The 17,205-nt window shown below is 47.0% G+C and overlaps 3 protein-coding genes across 4 annotated transcripts in view; 1 reads left to right on the plus strand and 2 right to left on the minus strand.

The window, feature by feature from the left end:
- Positions 1-3,018, minus strand: part of map1sa (microtubule-associated protein 1Sa) — a 13,752-nt gene extending 10,734 nt beyond the window's left edge. The window contains exon 1 of the mRNA XM_084354467.1: positions 2,439-3,018. Coding sequence (XP_084210593.1) covers positions 2,439-2,604 — 166 coding nt within the window. The 5' untranslated portion in view covers positions 2,605-3,018. The remainder of the gene's footprint in view (positions 1-2,438) is intronic.
- Positions 3,019-3,783: 765 nt separating this feature from the next.
- trmt13 (tRNA methyltransferase 13 homolog) lies at positions 3,784-8,698 on the plus strand. 2 transcript variants are annotated; one of them, XM_084354482.1, is made up of 11 exons: positions 3,784-3,951; positions 4,606-4,652; positions 4,760-4,826; positions 4,969-5,028; positions 5,121-5,190; positions 5,273-5,394; positions 5,834-6,037; positions 7,224-7,296; positions 7,400-7,474; positions 7,795-8,203; positions 8,368-8,698. In XM_084354482.1, the coding sequence occupies exons 1-11, from the start codon at positions 3,814-3,816 to the stop codon at positions 8,552-8,554; spliced, it is 1,452 nt and encodes a 483-aa protein (XP_084210608.1). In that variant the 5' UTR covers positions 3,784-3,813; the 3' UTR covers positions 8,555-8,698. The 2 variants fall into 2 exon arrangements, with proteins under 2 accessions (XP_084210608.1, XP_084210609.1); XM_084354483.1 differs by having other exon boundaries at positions 3,787-3,951; positions 5,273-5,379.
- Positions 8,699-8,810: 112 nt separating this feature from the next.
- lrrc39 (leucine rich repeat containing 39) lies at positions 8,811-16,030 on the minus strand. Its single transcript, XM_084354497.1, has 9 exons — positions 15,453-16,030; positions 14,740-14,945; positions 14,399-14,507; positions 14,137-14,293; positions 11,023-11,159; positions 10,230-10,375; positions 9,996-10,148; positions 9,574-9,764; positions 8,811-8,941 (listed from the first exon to the last, which is right to left on the minus strand). Exons 2-9 carry the CDS (start codon positions 14,865-14,867, stop codon positions 8,916-8,918), a joined length of 1,047 nt encoding a protein of 348 aa, XP_084210623.1. The 5' UTR covers positions 14,868-14,945; positions 15,453-16,030; the 3' UTR covers positions 8,811-8,915.
- Positions 16,031-17,205: the final 1,175 nt, after the last annotated feature.

Here is a 17,205-nt window from a genome sequence, read left to right on the forward strand (position 1 = left end):
CTGTTTTTCTATCCATCATGTCCCATGATACATCAGTGCTGACCAGGAGCTACACACAGACCTGCTTCACTCTGATTGTTTGTGTTTGTTGTATGACATGATGTGTGTGTGTGTGTGTGTGTGTGTGTGTGTGTGTGTGTGTGTGTGTGTGGACAGAAACAACAGAAATGGTGTCAGAAGTTTTGTTGTTGTTTTGTGGAGACGACACAGTGCCTTATTATGGGATGTCAGCTGAGAGTCCATCAGTGTTGTTGTGTTGTTGTGACTCCGGGCTGATTCACTGAGCTGCATTATTCATCATGTTCAACACAAACAGCACCAGACTGGAGACCAATTGGATCACACCCAGTGGTTTAACACAGCAATCTGTCTCGTGTCACTGTTTTCAGTCAGAGTGAGACATCCTCCATGTTTCCTCCTATCTCTGTCAGATGACCTGTTTCCTCCTCAGTAAAAAGGAAGCTGCTGATATTTAGAAACAGCACTTCCTGTTCTGTCAGCAGGCCGACAACCAGCCTGAACAACCTGAACCTGAACGACTGAACTGACTGTCTGTCTGTGTGTGTGTGTGTGTGTGTGTGTGTGTGTGTGTGTGACTGTCTGTCTGTGTGTGTGTGTGTGTGTGTGTGTGTGTGTGTGTGTGAGACTGTCTGTCTGTGTGTGTGTGTGTGTGTGACTGTCTGTCTGTCATTCTGTCTGTCTGTGTGTCTGACTGACTGTGTGTGTGTGTGTGTGTGACTGTCTGTCTGTGTGTGTGTGACTGTCTGTCTGTCTGTGTGTGACTGTCTGTCTGTCTGTGTGTGTGTGTCTGACTGTGTGTGTGTGTGTGTGTGTGTGTGACTGTGTGTCTGTGTGTGTGTGACTGTCTGTCTGTCTGTCTGTCTGTGTGTCTGTGTGTCTGTCTGTCTGTCTGTCTGTCTGTGTGTGTGTGTGTGTGACTGTCTGTCTGTGTGTGTGTCTGACTGTGTGTGTCTGTGTCTGTCTGTCTGTCTGTCTGTCTGTCTGTCTGTCTGTGTGTGTGTGTGTGTGTGTGTGTGTGTGTGTGTGTCTGTCTGTGACCTCCATGTTCCTCACAGGTGGATTTTTGTGCTACATTTGAAAAGAAGCTGTTGAGACTTTGTGTTCACAAGAACGAGACGGACGACCTGTGAACACAAAGCCTCTGGCTGCAACTGTTACTGCTGTAAACAGGCTGTAAACAGGCTGTAAACAGGCTGCAGACTGTTCACAGCAGTAACAGTTGTGGCTGGAGGCTTTTTCACAGTTTACAGACTGTTTACAGACTGTTTACAGTGAACTGGAGCAGTGTGAAGAACCAGTTCTGTTCCTGGATTCAGACACATGACGAACAGTCAACAGGAAACAAACGGTCCTGTTGTTGTTTTCAGTCACATAACATTTATTGTTGGTTCCAGCTCTGCACATGAGTTCTGTTCTGTTCTGTTCTAATGACCCGAGGAAAAGTTCATCAGTCATTACAGTTATTCACACTGACGACCACTTAATGAGCTGACTCAGCAGTCCGATCAATAACACTGATCAAGTCAACCTGCTGGTTTGTTAAACATGTAGTTATTAACAGGTGGATCATTACAATTAATTCCAGTCACTTTGGTTGATTATTGATTTGGTTCTGATCACTTTCTCTCACAAAAGTGAAGCGAGACAAAATAAAGACAACACATCCGGTAGGAAGTGCTTTTCAAAATAAACGCCTCCTCAGAAGGAAACGGACGATAAAGAAAAGTTGAATTACAGCCTTTAAAAACATGACGGAACCTTCTGACACCAGAACCTTCAGAGTGTCGGGGAGGTTTCTGACCTAAAATGTGTTCTGACTAAAAGATGAAGGCAGAAGAGGCTGGACCGTCGGACCGGATGTCCTCATGTCCTCACTCATCTAAATTTAACCTGAAGATACAGAAACAGCTGCGACAGAGTTCTGATGGGTTTATACTGGTGTGAACATGAGAGGAACCGTTCTAACGGAACCAAACACACTGTAAGAACTGAAGCTGGTGATGAAAAAGTTCTTCTTGTTGGTCTGATGAAGGAGGAAACTGGTTCCGGTTCGTTAGCTCCGTTAGCTCAACACGTCCCACGTTAATTGGTTAACAGTTAGCTTCATGCTACTTCCACCTTTTTATCCCAGGGACAAGTTCTTACGTGTCTGTCTGGTTCTACCGTGTCTGTCTGGTCCACACGCTGCTGATCAGAACACTTATATCTGAGTTCAGCACCGATGTGGACTCTGATCAGCAGGAACTCAAACAGAGGGACGTGTTTTTTAGGGACGACTGTTTTGGCTGCAGCAGCGACGTCAGCGCTTCTTCTCGGCGGATCTTATTGTGAAGGGCCCGCTGACTTCCCGCCCTGTTTACCGGGGCTGCAGCTCGGTTCTTGTGTCTCCGGTGCCGGTTACCTTCACCATAACTCACCTAAGTCTATCTGCCGCAGCAGCTGCTCCAGCAGCCCGGCGGGCCGCAGCGCTCCCACCACCACCAGCACCGAGTAGTCCGCCGCCGCAGGCCGCGAGGGACCGGAGGGAGAAGAACCGGGACCGCCGCCCAACTCCGCCACTGCTGCTGCTGCCGCCGCCATCATGGTCTGGACAGCCCACCAATGACGTCACCCGGACACAACACGGGCGGGAAAATGTCTTAAGTGACATACCAGGTGACCAATCAGAGAGGAGAACTGAGTAGCGGAGACAGAGGATGGCCAATCAAGAGAGAGGGATGCATTCATGTGCTGCTGAGGACAAATGAGCACCGACACCGTTACTGACGGAACAAAACGAAGGTTATTAAAAAGCTCGAGCTCTAACAATGATTTAAAACTTTGAATGAAAATGAATACAAACACAAAACAAACTGATTGAAGATGATGTGTAACTATGGCACCATAACTAATGTATTACACCTGTGTTGCTTTTTAAATATTGATTGTCATTTCTTGATTTATCGACTTCCTGTTATGTCTGTTTCATGTGATACTTGTATTTGAGTTATTTCATATTATTTAATATATTTGTTAACATTTTATTTCTCTTTGTTGTTGTTTTTTTGTGTGTCTTTTTTCTGACATAAACAAAAACTTGAAAAGTGATTCTGGATATTAACAAAGACTTTAATGATGATAATTTTCCTTTGAAAACTTTGACCAGTTTTTCACAAAAATAACCGCATCCACATCTCAACAATATTTCCAAATTCTTTCAATATTTCGATTTGGCTTATTTTATTGGCAAACAACGGCTGAGTTAAAATGTTGTGGGAAATACTTTGTGTGTCCAGAAGTTCCTGTTTGGACTGAATGTGTGATTAATAGTAAAACATAAACAACAGAATAGAAATCAAAAGACTTTAACTTCAACTGCAATTTTAAATAGCAAATTTCATTCACACAAACATTAAAAATGTGTTTGAAACTTTAAAACAAATGGCTTTAATTTATTAATTTAGTATTGTTGGTTTTATTAAAGGCTTTTTTTACATTTCCAAATATTAAGATGCTGAAACAACAGTGTTACAAAATACGATTTATTAATGTCACAGCCAACATAAACTTTACACATTTCAACATAAACAACAACAATAATAAGTAATAAAATAAAATACTTGTGCACATGATGAAATGTAGCAAAGTTCATTTTTCCAAGCAACTAAAGACAACTTCTCACTAATATTCACCTCATAATGATCCGATTGTTGGTGTCAGTTCTGATCTCAGTTCTGTTTATTATTCTGGATTTATTAATCTGGTAGAAGGTCCAATACTTTCAGTGTTTCCTACACTTGTGTGAGCACCTGAATGCAGCACAGAGCGGCTCTGTCCAACATGGCGGCGGCCCTGCCCGGCAGATGTGGCTTCTTCGTGGAGAAAAAGAAACGTTTCTGTAAAATGACCGTCGGCAGAGGAAGACGCTTCTGCGGGGAGCACGCGACCATGGTGAGTTCACGGACACAGACAGCGAAGAAGAACACGAAGATGAAACAGAGTCTGGGCTCGTCATTAAACATGTCTGCTCCTCAGACTGAAGCCACGTTTAAACTTTATTACTTCTCAGTTTAGGGACAGAAAACAGTTTTAATAAAAAGTAAACTAACGAACAATTAAAAACAGTTTGGTTGATATTCGCCTCCATCAGCTGCCAGCAGGTGGCGCAGCAGAGGAAGCTGATTGGAGCAGAGATGCTTTATAATAATGATTAATGTTATTTATGTTAAACAGATAAATGTGTTACACTCACAGTAACTTATATTATCACAAGTTACTTGTTTAGAGTACATGTACTACCGCCAGTACTACCACAACTGCTGTCCTTCATGTACCCTGCTGTCCTTCATGTACTCTGCTGTCCTTCATGTACCCTGCTGTCCTTCATGTACTCTGCTGTCCTTCATGTACCCTGCTGTCCTTCATGTACTCTGCTGTCCTTCATGTACCCTGCTGTCCTTCATGTACTCTGCTGTCCTTCATGTACCCTGCTGTCCTTCATGTACTCTGCTGTCCTTCATGTACTCTGCTGTCCTTCATGTACCCTGCTGTCCTTCATGTACTCTGCTGTCCTTCATGTACTTGCTTCCTGTTTCCTGTTTTCAGGAGGAAGTAAGCAGCAGGAGGATCGTGTGTCCTCTGGACCCCAAACAGTGAGTCAGCAATAATCAATCGATCGATCGATCAATCAGCTTATTGATCTGATGGTGGCAGAGCTATGTGAACGTCTGATTGGACCGTTTGTGACTTCCTGTTTTAGCACCGTGAGTGAAGACAAACTGGACAAACACCTGAAGAAGTGTAACTCCAGAGAGAAACCCAGACCTGTGAGACGAACCGCCAAATATATTGATTTATAATTAGATCAGTTCTATGATGTGTATTGATTTTATATCAGTGCTGCGTTCACTGTCACAAGAGCTATATTATTAATAACGTAGGGTTTTACTGTTGTTTGACCTCGAGCAGGTTTATTATGTGGAAAACATAAACTCTGGACCAGCTGAGGGAGACGACTTGCTCCAACAGGTAACAGCTCATCTGTTCACCTGTTCACCCACTCACTGAGCAATAAGAACTAAAGCTAACAGGTGTGTGTGTGTGTGTGTGTGTGTGTTCAGGTGAGTCTGTCTGAACGCAGCCGAGCACAGCTGGAGTCTCTGCTGGACAAACTGAAGACTGCAGTCACAGGTGAGCATCTGCTCCAACAGGTGTGTTTACCTGTCAGCTGTGAGATGTTGTTGTTGAATATTTGTTGTTGTTGTTGTTGCAGGACTGCAGTGTGACGTGGAGGACAGGGTTCTGTCTCACCCTGCTCTTCAGGAGGAACTCAACAACCCAAAGAACGGAGACTCTGCCCACAAACACCTGAACCAGCAGGTGAACACAGGATGGGTAACTGAGTTGTTTCAGGCGGAAGCTTCATATGTGCGGAATATTTATATTCGATAAAAACAGATCAATTCATTTTTTTAAGGGTCACAACACGTGGAACAGAGTTTGGTTCATGTTTGATCAGTCTGAGTCAGAGGTGACACGCCCTCATAAGCCACGCCCCCTGAGGCGGTGGAGCCTTCAGTGTTTGTGGGCGGCTGTGGCTCAGGGGTGAACCAGCGTCTTGTTATCGGAAGGTCGCTGGTTCGATTCCCCTGGTCTGCATGTCAAAGTGTCCTTGGGCAAGATACTGCACCCCAAACTGCTCCTGATGTGCTGATCGGCACCTTGCATGGCAGCCACCGCCATCAGCGTATCAAGGAATTACTGTAAGTCGCTTTGGACCAAAGCGTCTGTTAAATGTAAATGTAAATATGTCTCACCTGTCAGGTGTGTCCAGTCCTCTATCTTAGGTCACCTGGAGGTGCTGGGGCTGCTGGGAAGGGGGCGGTGCTTCGTTGAGTTCGGAGCAGGTCGAGGGAAACTGTCTCACTGGATCCACGAAGCTCTGAAGCCCCAAGATGACCCAAAGACCCGCGACCACCTAGAGAGCTGGGAGGACCTGCAGCTGCTGCTGGTGGAGCGCTGCAGCACCCGCTTTAAGGTATGGAGAAAACTCTCAAACTCCTCTAGAACACCAAGTCCCTGTGCTCCAGACTCAAGTCCAAACTGTCCAAAAACTCCCAAACTGGTCCTGATCAGTCTGCTCTTGACTGGTGTGGGAAGATAAATCCACTTTTTTAATCCCAAACGTTAAAGGGGAACTACCGTTTTTTACAACCTTATTTCTAGCATAAAATACGATCATTTACTCACCCAGATAACTTTGGTGTCATCTGGAGTCGTTCGGACGAAATTAGATCCAGTGGAGCGCCGCGTATATCCATATAATGCGAGTGATCGGGGCACTGAAGCGCAGCCTCTATATAACGCATTATCTGCCGCGAAACTAGTTCATTTCACCAATATTTTGTTATGATACGCTAGTGCTATTCCCCTCTGAGTTGCCTGTTATCAACATCCAGGGTCTGTAGGTTGACCTAGCCGTTTAGCCTAGCCGCAGCCATTTGTTGTTCTTTGGCCAGCTGTTCCTCTCTCTGCCTCTGCATCCTCCTTTCAACGAGCTCCTCATCTGTGTACTCTGGCTCAAAACGGTAAGGACGTCCATCATAAACAAAGTCATCGTCCACCACCTCACAATCAGAAAAATATTCAGCCATGTTGCAAAAAACTAGCAGTAGCAGCTACAGGTAAACAAGCCAGCTGTCGCGGGTGCGCGCGGCTTTCAGAGATGACATCATCCAGGTCAGAGGTTAGCAGGTCAACCTACAGACCCCGGATGTTGATAACAGCCAACCCCGGACTCAATGCGTCATATAGAGGCTGCGCTTCAGTGCCCCAATCACTCGCATTATATGGATATACGCGGAGCTCCACTGCATCTAATTTCGTCACACCAAAGTTATCTGGGTGAGTAAATGATCGTATTTTATGCTAGAAATAAGGTGCAGGTTGTAAAAAACGGTAGTTCCCCTTTAAAAGTTATCTCTGAGCACTCCTCCCGTCAATGAACAGCTCAGATCAGAATCCCTCCACACACTCAGCAAACATCTTTAGTTTGATTCTGATAGAGCCCACAGGCAGAGATCACCTACTGTGGGTTTAAATCTGCAGTATGACATCATCAGTGTGGGTGGAGTCAAAACATTTCTCCTGTAAGACTCAACAACTGCTTCTGTTTGATGGATTCATCATTTGAATATGGTCTGTTCTGGCCTGTTCTGGTCCAGGTGGATGGGAAACATCAGGATGTTGGCGTTGAGTTCGAGAGGCTGCAGGTGGACATCCAACATCTGGACCTGAGTAAGAGACAAACATCTGATCCGACTCTGATGGTTCAGCATTGATGTAGACTCTGATGGTTCAGTATTGATGTGGACTCTGAAGTGTCTCTGGATGTCTGCAGGTAAAGTCCCTCTGCTCACACAGAAGAAGCTCCCATTGGTCGGAGTCGGGAAACATCTCTGTGGAGCAGCAACAGGTAAGAGCAGGTCACCTCAGACCTGGTCTCTGTCTCCGATCTCAGATCTCAGATCTGGTCTCTGATCTGGTTTCTGATCTCACATCTGGTTCTGTGGTCTCAGACCTGGTCTCTGTCTCTGTCTCTGGTCTCAGATCTGGTCTCTGATCTGGTCTCTGTCTCCATCTCTGGTCTCAGATATGGTCTCTGTCTCTGGTCTCAGATCCAGTCTCTGTCTCTGGTTTCAGATCTGGTCTCTGTCTCTGGTCTCAGATCCGGTCTCTGTCTCTGTCTCTGGTCTCAGATCTGGTCTCTGTCTCTGTCTCTGTCTCTGGTCTCAGATCTGGCTCTGCGCTGTCTGTTGGAAACACCAGGACTCAGGAAGGAGCCTGGACCACCCCGAAAACGCCTCAAAACTTCAAAACCAGCTGGTCCAGAATCAGCTGTATCAGCAGCACTGCCTGGTCCTGTTCCTGATCCAGACCCTGGTCCTCGTCCTGGTCCAGTCCAGGGCCTGGCGGTGGCACTGTGCTGCCATCATCGCTGTGAGTGGCGTCACTATGTGGGTCAGAAGTTCTTCCTGCAGCGAGGACTCGGAGCTGAAGAGTTCTCCGCTTTCTGTCGAATGTCCAGCTGGGCCACATGTGGACTCAGACCCACCAGTCAGAACCTCCCACAGCAGGATCCCACCAATCAGAGAAGAAACGACGAAGAGCACGAACCAGCAGAGGAGACGGATGCTGTGAACGGGTAAATGTTTGATTCTGACCGGAGCTGCGGCAGATAATCAATCAATCAATCAATCAATCAATCAATCACTGTTCTCATAATCATAATCAGTGATCGACATTTATCGTTGTTATTACAATGACAACCAGCAGCTCTGATGTCACTTCCTGCCGTGTCCTCTGCAGGTTTCTGTCGGCGGCTGAACGCAAGCAGGTCGGTCGTCTCTGCAAACGTCTGATCGACGGCGGCAGACTTCACTTCCTGCAGACAAGAGGGTTCGACAGCAAACTGAGTCGTTATGTAGACAGTCATGTGACCCCGGAGAACGTCCTACTGACTGCTGTCCCCTCGTCCCCCTCGTCCCCCTCCTGAAGGTCAACGTGCAGACACTCACAGACAGAGTCCAGCAGAGTTTCTACAAAAGTTTCTTTATTGATTGTGATGAGTATCAGCACAGATCAATATGTGTTCACATGTTTTATAACGTTTATATTAAAGTCTTTTCACCTGTGTTCAGTCTGACTGCTGATTGGCTGCTTTTCAACATTTATAAGAATATGAAGCACAGATGGATGTCAAACACACAAACACAAACATGAAATCATGTTCTACAAACTTCATACAAAGTTTCAGCGTTCGTCTGTGAACTCAAAGAATCTTCTTCTTCTCTCACTTTAACTGTCACTGAGCTCTGCGGAGGAAAAAGCCCAGAAGAAGAAACGCAGACTGTATTTTATTGTGACGAGTCATCGATCGGCTCTGAAACATTCAGAACAGAAAACATTTCATCAGATCAATAATGATCAAAAGAGTTATTAATTTTAATAACAAAATGTTCCTAGTAAAAATCCAACTGTTGTGGTTTGTTGTTGTTAGATGTTGTTGTTGTTAGATGTTGTTGTGATCACATGGTTATTATTTTAATAATCCATAAATTGTTGTTTCTCAACCTGTGGGTCTGGACCTTCACAGGATGGTTAAAAACCAAAGAAGAAGAAATAACTTCCTGTCTTCTTCTCTTGTCAAACACTGGCTGGTTTCCTTCAGACTCACCAGACTGATGAGTTTTGGAATTATGTTAATAAAAACTATGTTAAAAATATAAAATGTGAAAGATTTTATGTTCTTTAAAAACCTGAAGCGTCGCTCCACCGGGCGTCCATTTCCTGGAGGACTGAACTGAACCAGGACCGGGTAAATGATGATGTCACAGTGATGTCATCAGTCACACTGAATCGATGTTAGAAGCTGCTCAATAAACATAAACCTAAAATTCTACGGTCCAGTTAAATGATTTTGGTTAAAGTTGCGTTCATGCTGCTCAGATCACACAGTCACAGCTTCAGTGTTAATAACGTGTGATGGCGTCGATGGTCACGGCGGGTACTAACGGTGGGCACAGTGCACGTTGAGCACGGCGTACGCTCTTTTCCTGGACTCCCGGATGTACATCTGCATGAACTCTAGTCCAAACATCTCTCTGTCGTTCTCGTCATCCTCGTCTTCATCCTCCTTAGTCTGTGTCTTCCTGCACGGCAGCGTCACGTCCAGAGTCAGAGGGTTGTCCCGGAAGTTCACAAACCTGCTCCGACAGAAACAAACGTCTGTTCAGTGAGAGACAACAACACCTGAGAGCTCATCAGGAGACATGTCCTTCACCTTAATGGACACAAGACTGTTTAAATGTGACAGAGAACATTACATCTTAATATCAGACCAGAGGCTGGACAGACTGACTGAGGCTGGACAGACTGACTGAGGTTGGACAGACTGACTGAGGGTAGACAGACTTACTGAGGGTGGACAGACTGACCTGAGGTTGGACATGTCCTCCATCAGAGGAGGGATGTCTCTCAGCTGGTTGCTGCTGAGGACCAGGGTGTCCAGACTTCTCATCCTGCTGATGTTGTCTGGAAGTTTCTCCAGCTGGTTCCTCTGCAGCCACAGAGTGTGCAGCTTCTCCATCCTAAAGACAGGCAAACAGGAGCTCAGTGTTCATTGGCTGATGGACAGAAGGGGGCGGGGCTATGATGATTCTTTCACTCACCTGTGTATGTCCTCAGGTAAGTGCTGCAGTCGGTTTCCTCCCATGTCGAGCCACTCAAGCGCCGGAAGTCCGACCACACAGTCCGGGACGCAGCTGAAGTCGTTCATGGACAGATCCAGGTGCTGCAGCTTCGTCAGGTTCCTCAACTACAGAGAACAGGACAGACCTCAGACCAGAACCCTCTGTAGACTCAGAGGACAGGACAGACCTCAGACCAGAACCATCTGTAGACTCAGAGGACAGGACAGACCTCAGACCAGAACCTTCTTTAGTTTCAGGTCTACAGAAATATGGTTTAGGTTTCAGTCCCTCCAGGGTCTGAAAGCTGGTTTAAGTTTACACCTGCTTTGAAAAGTGTCTGTGGTATTGATGTCGACTAAAACTGGTTTAGTTTATTTAGCAACTGATTCAGGTTTGCCCTGGTTTGTTACAGCTGTGTGAGGTATCAGTTCACACCTGGCTTAAATCTGTGTGAGGTATCAGTGCACACCTGGTTTAAAGATTGTGAGGTATCAGTGCACACCTGATTTAAGGATTGTGAGGTATCAGTTCACACTTGGTTTAAAGCTGTCTGAGGTATCAGTTCACACCTGGTTTAAAGCTGTCTGAGGTATCAGTTCACACTTGGTTTAAAGATTGTGAGGTATCAGTTCACACCTGGTTTAAAGCTGTCTCGGGGTGAGTGTTGAGTTTAAAGGGGTCGTTCTTCAAACTAGTTCAGGTTCCTGCTGTAAACCTGGTTCAGGTCTATACCTGGTGTGGACTGGAGGCAGCTTCAGGTTGTGGTCCATACCTGGTCTGGTAGCTGGTTCAGGTCCCGATTCATGGCCAGCTCTAGTCTCTCCAGACTCTCACAGCAGCTCAGTTCTTCAGGGACAAACTGGACTCTGTTGTAACTCAGCAGGAGCTCTCTGAGCCGGGTCAGTTTCCCTGAGACCAGAGCCAGAACATCAGGAGACTCAACACATTTACATTACATTTAGGGCATTTAGCAGACGCTTTTGTCCAAAGTGACTTACAATAAGTACATTTGTCACAAGAAAGAAACCGCAACATATCACCGTTGATAAAGTAGAGAAGATAGAAACTTTTTTTTAGAGTGGGGGGATGAGGAGGGAGTCACGCTATGCAGGGTCAAGGTGAAGTCTGAACAAGTGAGTCCTTGAGCCTTTTGCAGAAGATGGCGAGTGACTCTGCAGTCCTGACATTGGTCTGGAGTTCGTTCCACCACTGAGGTACCAGAACAGAGAAGACTCGGGATTTTGCTGGGCGGCCTCTGTTTGCTCTCAGCGATGGCGGTACCAGCCGGCCAGTGGATGTAGTAGAGCGAAGTGCTCGCGTAGGGGCGTGTGGTCTGACCAGTGTTTGGAGGTAGATGGGTGCGGTTCCGTTGACGGCCTTGAAGGCCAGCACCATGGTCTTGAATCTGATGCGGGCCGCAACAGGAAGCCAGGTCATGGAGGAGGGAGGTCACATGGGAGAATTTCGGTGGATTAAAAATGTGGCGCGCTGCAGCGTTCTGGATACGTTGCAACAGTTTAGTCACAGAGGCTGGGTCCAACCAAGAACGAGTTACAGTAGTCCAGGCGGGAGATGACCAGTGATTGGACCAGGAGTTGCGTCGTGTCCTTTGTGGGGAAAGACCGGATCCTGCGGATGTTGTAGAGGGCAAATCTGCAGGATTTGGCCACCGCGGTGATGTTGGGGGTGCAGAATAGTCCGTTGTCGAGGATTACACCCAGGTTCCTCGCAGTCGATGAAGGCGATACCTTGACGTCCTTGACAGTGACTTTACTAAGGTTGAGCTTGAGATGATGGGCAGTTGTCCAAGCGGAGATGTCTGCCAGACATTCAGAGATGCACGTGGCAACGTGGGTGTTGGAGGAGGATGGGGGAAAGGAGAGGAACAGTTGGGTGTCGTCAGCGTAACAGTGGTAAGAGAATCCATGTGATGTGATTGCAGAGCCTAGTGATCTAGTGTATAGTGAAAACAGAAGTGGTCCTAGTACTGAGCCTTGAGGGACACCAGTTTCCAGGGAGCAGGGTTTGGACAAGGAGCCATTCCAGGTGACCTGAAAGGTGCGTTCTGTCAGGTATGATGCAAATGAGGTTAGAGCAGAGTCAGCGATGCCAAGTTTGGCCAAAGTGGAGAGGAGGATTTGGTGGTTGACTGTGTCAAACATAGAGAATAAGTCGAGAAGGATGAGGACTGATGAGTGGGACGAGGCTCTGGCAGCCCGGAGTGACTCAGTCACTGTGAGGAGGGCCGTCTCAGTGGAGTGAGCAGTCCTGAAGCCTGACTGATTAGGGTCAAGGGGGTCGTTTTGTGAAAGGTAGGAGGACAGTTGGTTGTAGACGGCACGTTTCATGGTTTTAGAGAGGAATGAGAGAAGAGATACAGGTCTGTAGTTTCAGATGTCAGCCGAGTCTAGAGTGGGTTTCTTTAGGAGTGGCTTTACTGTAGCTGTCTTGAAAGGAGCTGGAATACTGAAATGAGGGAGGAGTTGATCAGGGTGGTGAGGTTAGGCAAGATGTTGTGTGAGATGTTTTGGAGAAGAGAGGAGGGAATCGGGTCGAGGGAACAGGTGGTGGCACGGTTAGATGTCACTAGTGTGTGAACATCTTCAGAGGAGAGAAGGCTGGAGGAGAGGGAGGATAACAGAGTGGAGGAGGCTTCCTCAGTGGACAGTAGAGAGAATTGTTCTGTGGATGGTAGCGAGGAGAGAACAGTTGAGGAGAGTGGAGGGAGAGAGGGATTTCAGGTTGCAGCTGGTGGTGACCGTGCAAGGTGCAGGGGCTAGGAAAGCAGTGGACTTCAAGGGGAGAGAGAAAGCGACAAAGTGGTGGTCGGACACAGTGAGCAGGGTAACAGAGAGTGCCAGGGTACTACAGGACCTTGTGAAGACAATGTCAAGTTGGTTCCCGGCCCGGTGGGTGGGTGGAGAGGGGGAGAGTGTGAGGTCAAATGTGGAGAAGAAGCTGATGAATTCAGCTGAGCGCAGCTTCTCAGGGGGGATGTTGAAGTTGCCCAGGACGATGAGCGGTGTGCCATCGTCAGGGGAGCAGCTTAGGAGGGCATCCATCTTCTCAAAGAAGTCGCAGAGAGGACCGGGAGGGCGAAAGATCACCACAATGGTGATCTTGAAAAGAAGGGTGACAGAGACAGCGTGGAATTCAAATGCAGATCTGAGTAGGTGGTCAAGGGTAAGGACCTGGTAGGACCACGTGGGTGAGATGAGGAGTCCAGTTCCTCCTCCTCAATCTGTTTGTCTCAGGGAGTGTGAGAATGAGTAGGCAGTTGAGAGGGCAGCTGGAGTGGCAGTGTTTTCTGGAGTGATCCAGGTTTCCGTAAGGGCCAGGAAGTGGAGAGACTGCAGGGAGGCATGGGCTGAAAATGTTCCCGCCTTCTTGACTGCAGACTAGCAGTTTCATAGCCCCCTAGTACTTCAAGTTCAGTACCGGTGGAAAATGTTGGGCACCAGAGATTGGCTGGGTTACAGCCTCGAGCAATGGGTCTCCGGTGAAATCTCCTCCGGTTAGAAGGCCTGATTGGGATTGGCAGGGACCCATGGCTGCGATCTGTGGTGGACAGTGAGTTGCTTGGACTTCCTCGATAGACTCCCGCAGAGAGACTCCCAAAGTCTTTGTTCAACAGTCTTCGTTCGGCCGTCCTGACGCTGTAGTGACTAGCCTTTATGTGCTAGATTTACCTCATGCGGACTTAGCTCCGCCCTGCAATCAAGCCTATTCAACACACCTGGCTTGGCAGAAACTCACTTGATAGCTACTTAACTTCAATGGTCTCACAACAATTGACATAAAAAATATCTAGTCAACACAGTACAGGACATAAAACAGGGTCCTGAATCTGGATCACAGTGAGAATTACAACAGAGGAGGTACTGACCGATCTGTTTGGGGATCTCACTGACACTGTTGCGGGACAGATCCAGAACTAAAAGGTTCTGAAAGCTGGAGATGAAGTGAGGGATCTTCTGCAGTCCAGTCCGGTGAATCTGCCACTCCTGGACCTGACTGAGCTGGACCAGACAGCTCGGCAACAACTGGTGGAGGGAGGGAGGTCAGAAAAATCACATGACAGCAAAGACCAGTGATCCTGGATCAGGTAAATCCACTTGTAAAGTCCACTTCCTGTGTGGGAACATTACCTTCCACTCCTCCTGTTCGATTCGGAGGATGAGGCGTCCGTCTTCAGTCTGCAGCTTCTGTTTCAGCCGAGCCAGAACCGCCCGGTCCTCCCAAACACCAACACTCAGTCTGGACCAGGATCAGGAACCACATGAGATATTAGAAAACAAACAGACCTGGACAGACCTTTTCGTTAAGTCCTCTGGTCTATGCTAAGCTAAGCCAACTGTTTTCTCACCACATCTTCCTCTCTGAGAGAACAACAAGAACCCAAAATGTGTTTAGAACTTTTTGTTTGTTTTCACTTGTCACAGGTGTTTTGCTGTAAATCTCAAGAAAAGCTGAGGAGGCAGAGTCTGACCTGCCTGTGGCCCCACCCCTCGCTGTCCTCTTCCTCTGTTCCTCGTCCTCCTCCTGGATTCTCCTGATCCTGGTCTCCCACAGAGCTTTGATGGAGCTCACTGAGCCATACACTGCCACGCCCACCATGATGACCACTTCCTGTCAGCTGTATGATGTCACGACCTCTGACCTCTGACCTGCAGCAGCGTCCTCCCTCTGACCATCCTGTTAGTTATCAATCAATAAATCAGTAATAGTATTAGAAGTACAGCAGTATTCAGGAGTAGTATCAGTAGTACAGCAGTATCCAGTAGTAGTATTAGTAGTACAGCAGTATTCAGGAGTAGTATCAGTAGTACAGCAGTATTCAGTAGTAGTATTAGTAGTACAGCAGTATCCAGTAGTAGTATTAGTAGTACAGCAGTATTCAGGAGTAGTATCAGTAGTACAGCAGTATTCAGGAGTAGTATCAGTAGTACAGCAGTATTCAGTCGTAGTATTAGTAGTGCAGCAGTATTCAGTAGTAGTATTAGTAGTACAGCAGTATTCAGTAATAGTATTAGAAATACAGCAGTATTCAGGAGTAGTATTAGTAGTACAGCAGTATTCAGTAGTAGTATTAGTAATACAGCAGTATTCAGGAGTAGTATCAGTAGTACAGCAGTATTCACTAATAGTATTAGTAATACAGCAGTATTCAGGAGTAGTATTAGTACTGCAGTGAGTCCTCACCTTGGAGCAGCGCAGCAGTCGTCCATGCTGCGTCTCTTCAGAAGAAACCTGACCTCAGATCTGGTGGATAATTTTAGTCTCCAGGTCATGTGACCTGCTTACAAAGCGAGTCACGTGACCTGCTCACACAGCGAGACCAGGTCACATGACTCGGTGTGTCCAGGTTATACAGTGCCCTCCAAAACTATCAGAAGCCCAGTTCCTTTGTCTTGTCTGAACACTGAAAACATTTGGTTTTCATTAACAATAAGAAACGAAAGGCCAGATTGGAATTTGCCACAAAGTTCAGAGACGAGGCTCAAAAGTTCTGGGACAAAGTTTTATGTTCCGATGAGACAAAGATGAACTTTACCAAAGTGATGTAAAGGCTAATGTGTGGAGAAAGAAAGATCTGATCATGATCCCAAACACACAAGGTCATCTGTGAAACACGGTGGAGGTAATATCATGACTTATTCTGGGCAGGGCTCATTGATCTTCATTGATGACGTAGCACATGATGGCAGCAGCAAAATGAACTCAGAAGTCTACAGAAACAGAGAGATGGAACCAAACTGATCAGGAGATCCTTCATCATGCAGCAAGACAACGACCCAAAACACAAAACAACCAAGGACTCCATCAGGACAGAAGAGGAAAGTTTTAGACTGAAGTCATCTCCAGACGTATTAACCTGCTGAGCATTTGACCTGTTCTGTTACAGATGATGCTTCTTCTAAGTCGTGAAACAGATCTGGACTTAAAAACTGATCTCTGGTCAGGTTAATCTTTCAAACACAAATGTTTTCAGTGTTCAGACAAAATAAAAGAACTGACCTCACTGTTCTGATAGTTCTGGAGTGGACTGTATGCAAGAACAGCTCAGTGACGTCACCACATCCAGCTGCTGGTACCAGTCCAGTGTTGATCATCACGCAGCCTACTGATTGGGTAACTGATGATGATGATGGTGTGTGTGTGTGTTAAAGGGTCAGTCCACCAGTTTCACATGTTTACAGGACTTCAGTGGACATTTGCAGTGACATCACTCAGCACCTCATAGTTTATGACCCGTCGACTCAGAATCAGTGCTGGTTAAATGAGACGTGCCTCTTTCATGTTTTATTGAAATATACATTAAGCTGGTGAACATTATTATCATTATTTATTATCATTATTTATTTTCATTATTTACCGAGTGCAGACAGATCCATCAGAAGCTGCTGAAGCCGACTGACTGCAGGTGAGCGAGGCGTGGATGGAGGAGAAGGTGCAGGTGAACGAGACGTGGATGTAGGAGAAGGTGCAGGTGAGCGAGACGTGGATGGAGGAGAAGGTGCAGGTGAGCGAGACGTGGATGGAGGAGAAGGTGCAGGTGAGCGAGGCGTGGATGGAGGAGGTGTAGGTGAGCGAGACGTGGATGGAGGAGAAGGTGCAGGTGAGCGAGACGTGGATGGAGGAGAAGGTGCAGGTGAGCGAGGCGTGGATGGAGGAGGTGTAGGTGAGCGAGACGTGGATGGAGGAGAAGGTGCAGGTGAGCGAGACGTGGATGGAGGAGAAGGTGCAGGTGAACGAGGCGTGGATGGAGGAGAAGGTGTAGGTGAGTGAGGCGTGGATGGAGGAGAAGGTGTAGGTGAGCGAGACGTAGATGGAGGAGAAGGTGCAGGTGAGCCAGACGTGGATGGAGGAGAAGGTGTAGGTGAGCGAGACGTGGATGAGGAGAAGGTGCAGGTGAGCGAGACGTGGATGGAGGAGAAGGTGTAGGTGAACGAGG

Source organism: Pagrus pagrus (assembly GCF_965226575.1).
Source record: "Pagrus pagrus genome assembly, chromosome: 6".
Classification (NCBI taxonomy): domain Eukaryota; kingdom Metazoa; phylum Chordata; class Actinopteri; order Spariformes; family Sparidae; genus Pagrus; species Pagrus pagrus.

What these genes read in the sequence shown, in the direction of transcription:
- trmt13 (XM_084354482.1), top strand. Translation starts at nt 3,814, where the DNA reads ATGCAGCACAGAGCGGCTCTGTCCAACATGGCGGCGGCCCTGCCCGGC. An exon ending in ACTGAAGACTGCAGTCACAG is followed by an intron (nt 5,191 to 5,272) that starts GTGAGCATCTGC and finishes TTGTTGTTGCAG; the next exon opens with GACTGCAGTGTGACGTGGAG. An exon ending in CATCCAACATCTGGACCTGA is followed by an intron (nt 7,297 to 7,399) that starts GTAAGAGACAAA and finishes GGATGTCTGCAG; the next exon opens with GTAAAGTCCCTCTGCTCACA.
- lrrc39 (XM_084354497.1), bottom strand. Translation starts at nt 14,867, where the DNA reads ATGGTGGGCGTGGCAGTGTATGGCTCAGTGAGCTCCATCAAAGCTCTG. An exon ending in TGAGATCCCCAAACAGATCG is followed by an intron (nt 11,160 to 14,136) that starts GTCAGTACCTCC and finishes CTCTGGTCTCAG; the next exon opens with GGAAACTGACCCGGCTCAGA. An exon ending in TGAACCAGCTACCAGACCAG is followed by an intron (nt 10,376 to 11,022) that starts GTATGGACCACA and finishes TGTTCTCTGTAG; the next exon opens with TTGAGGAACCTGACGAAGCT.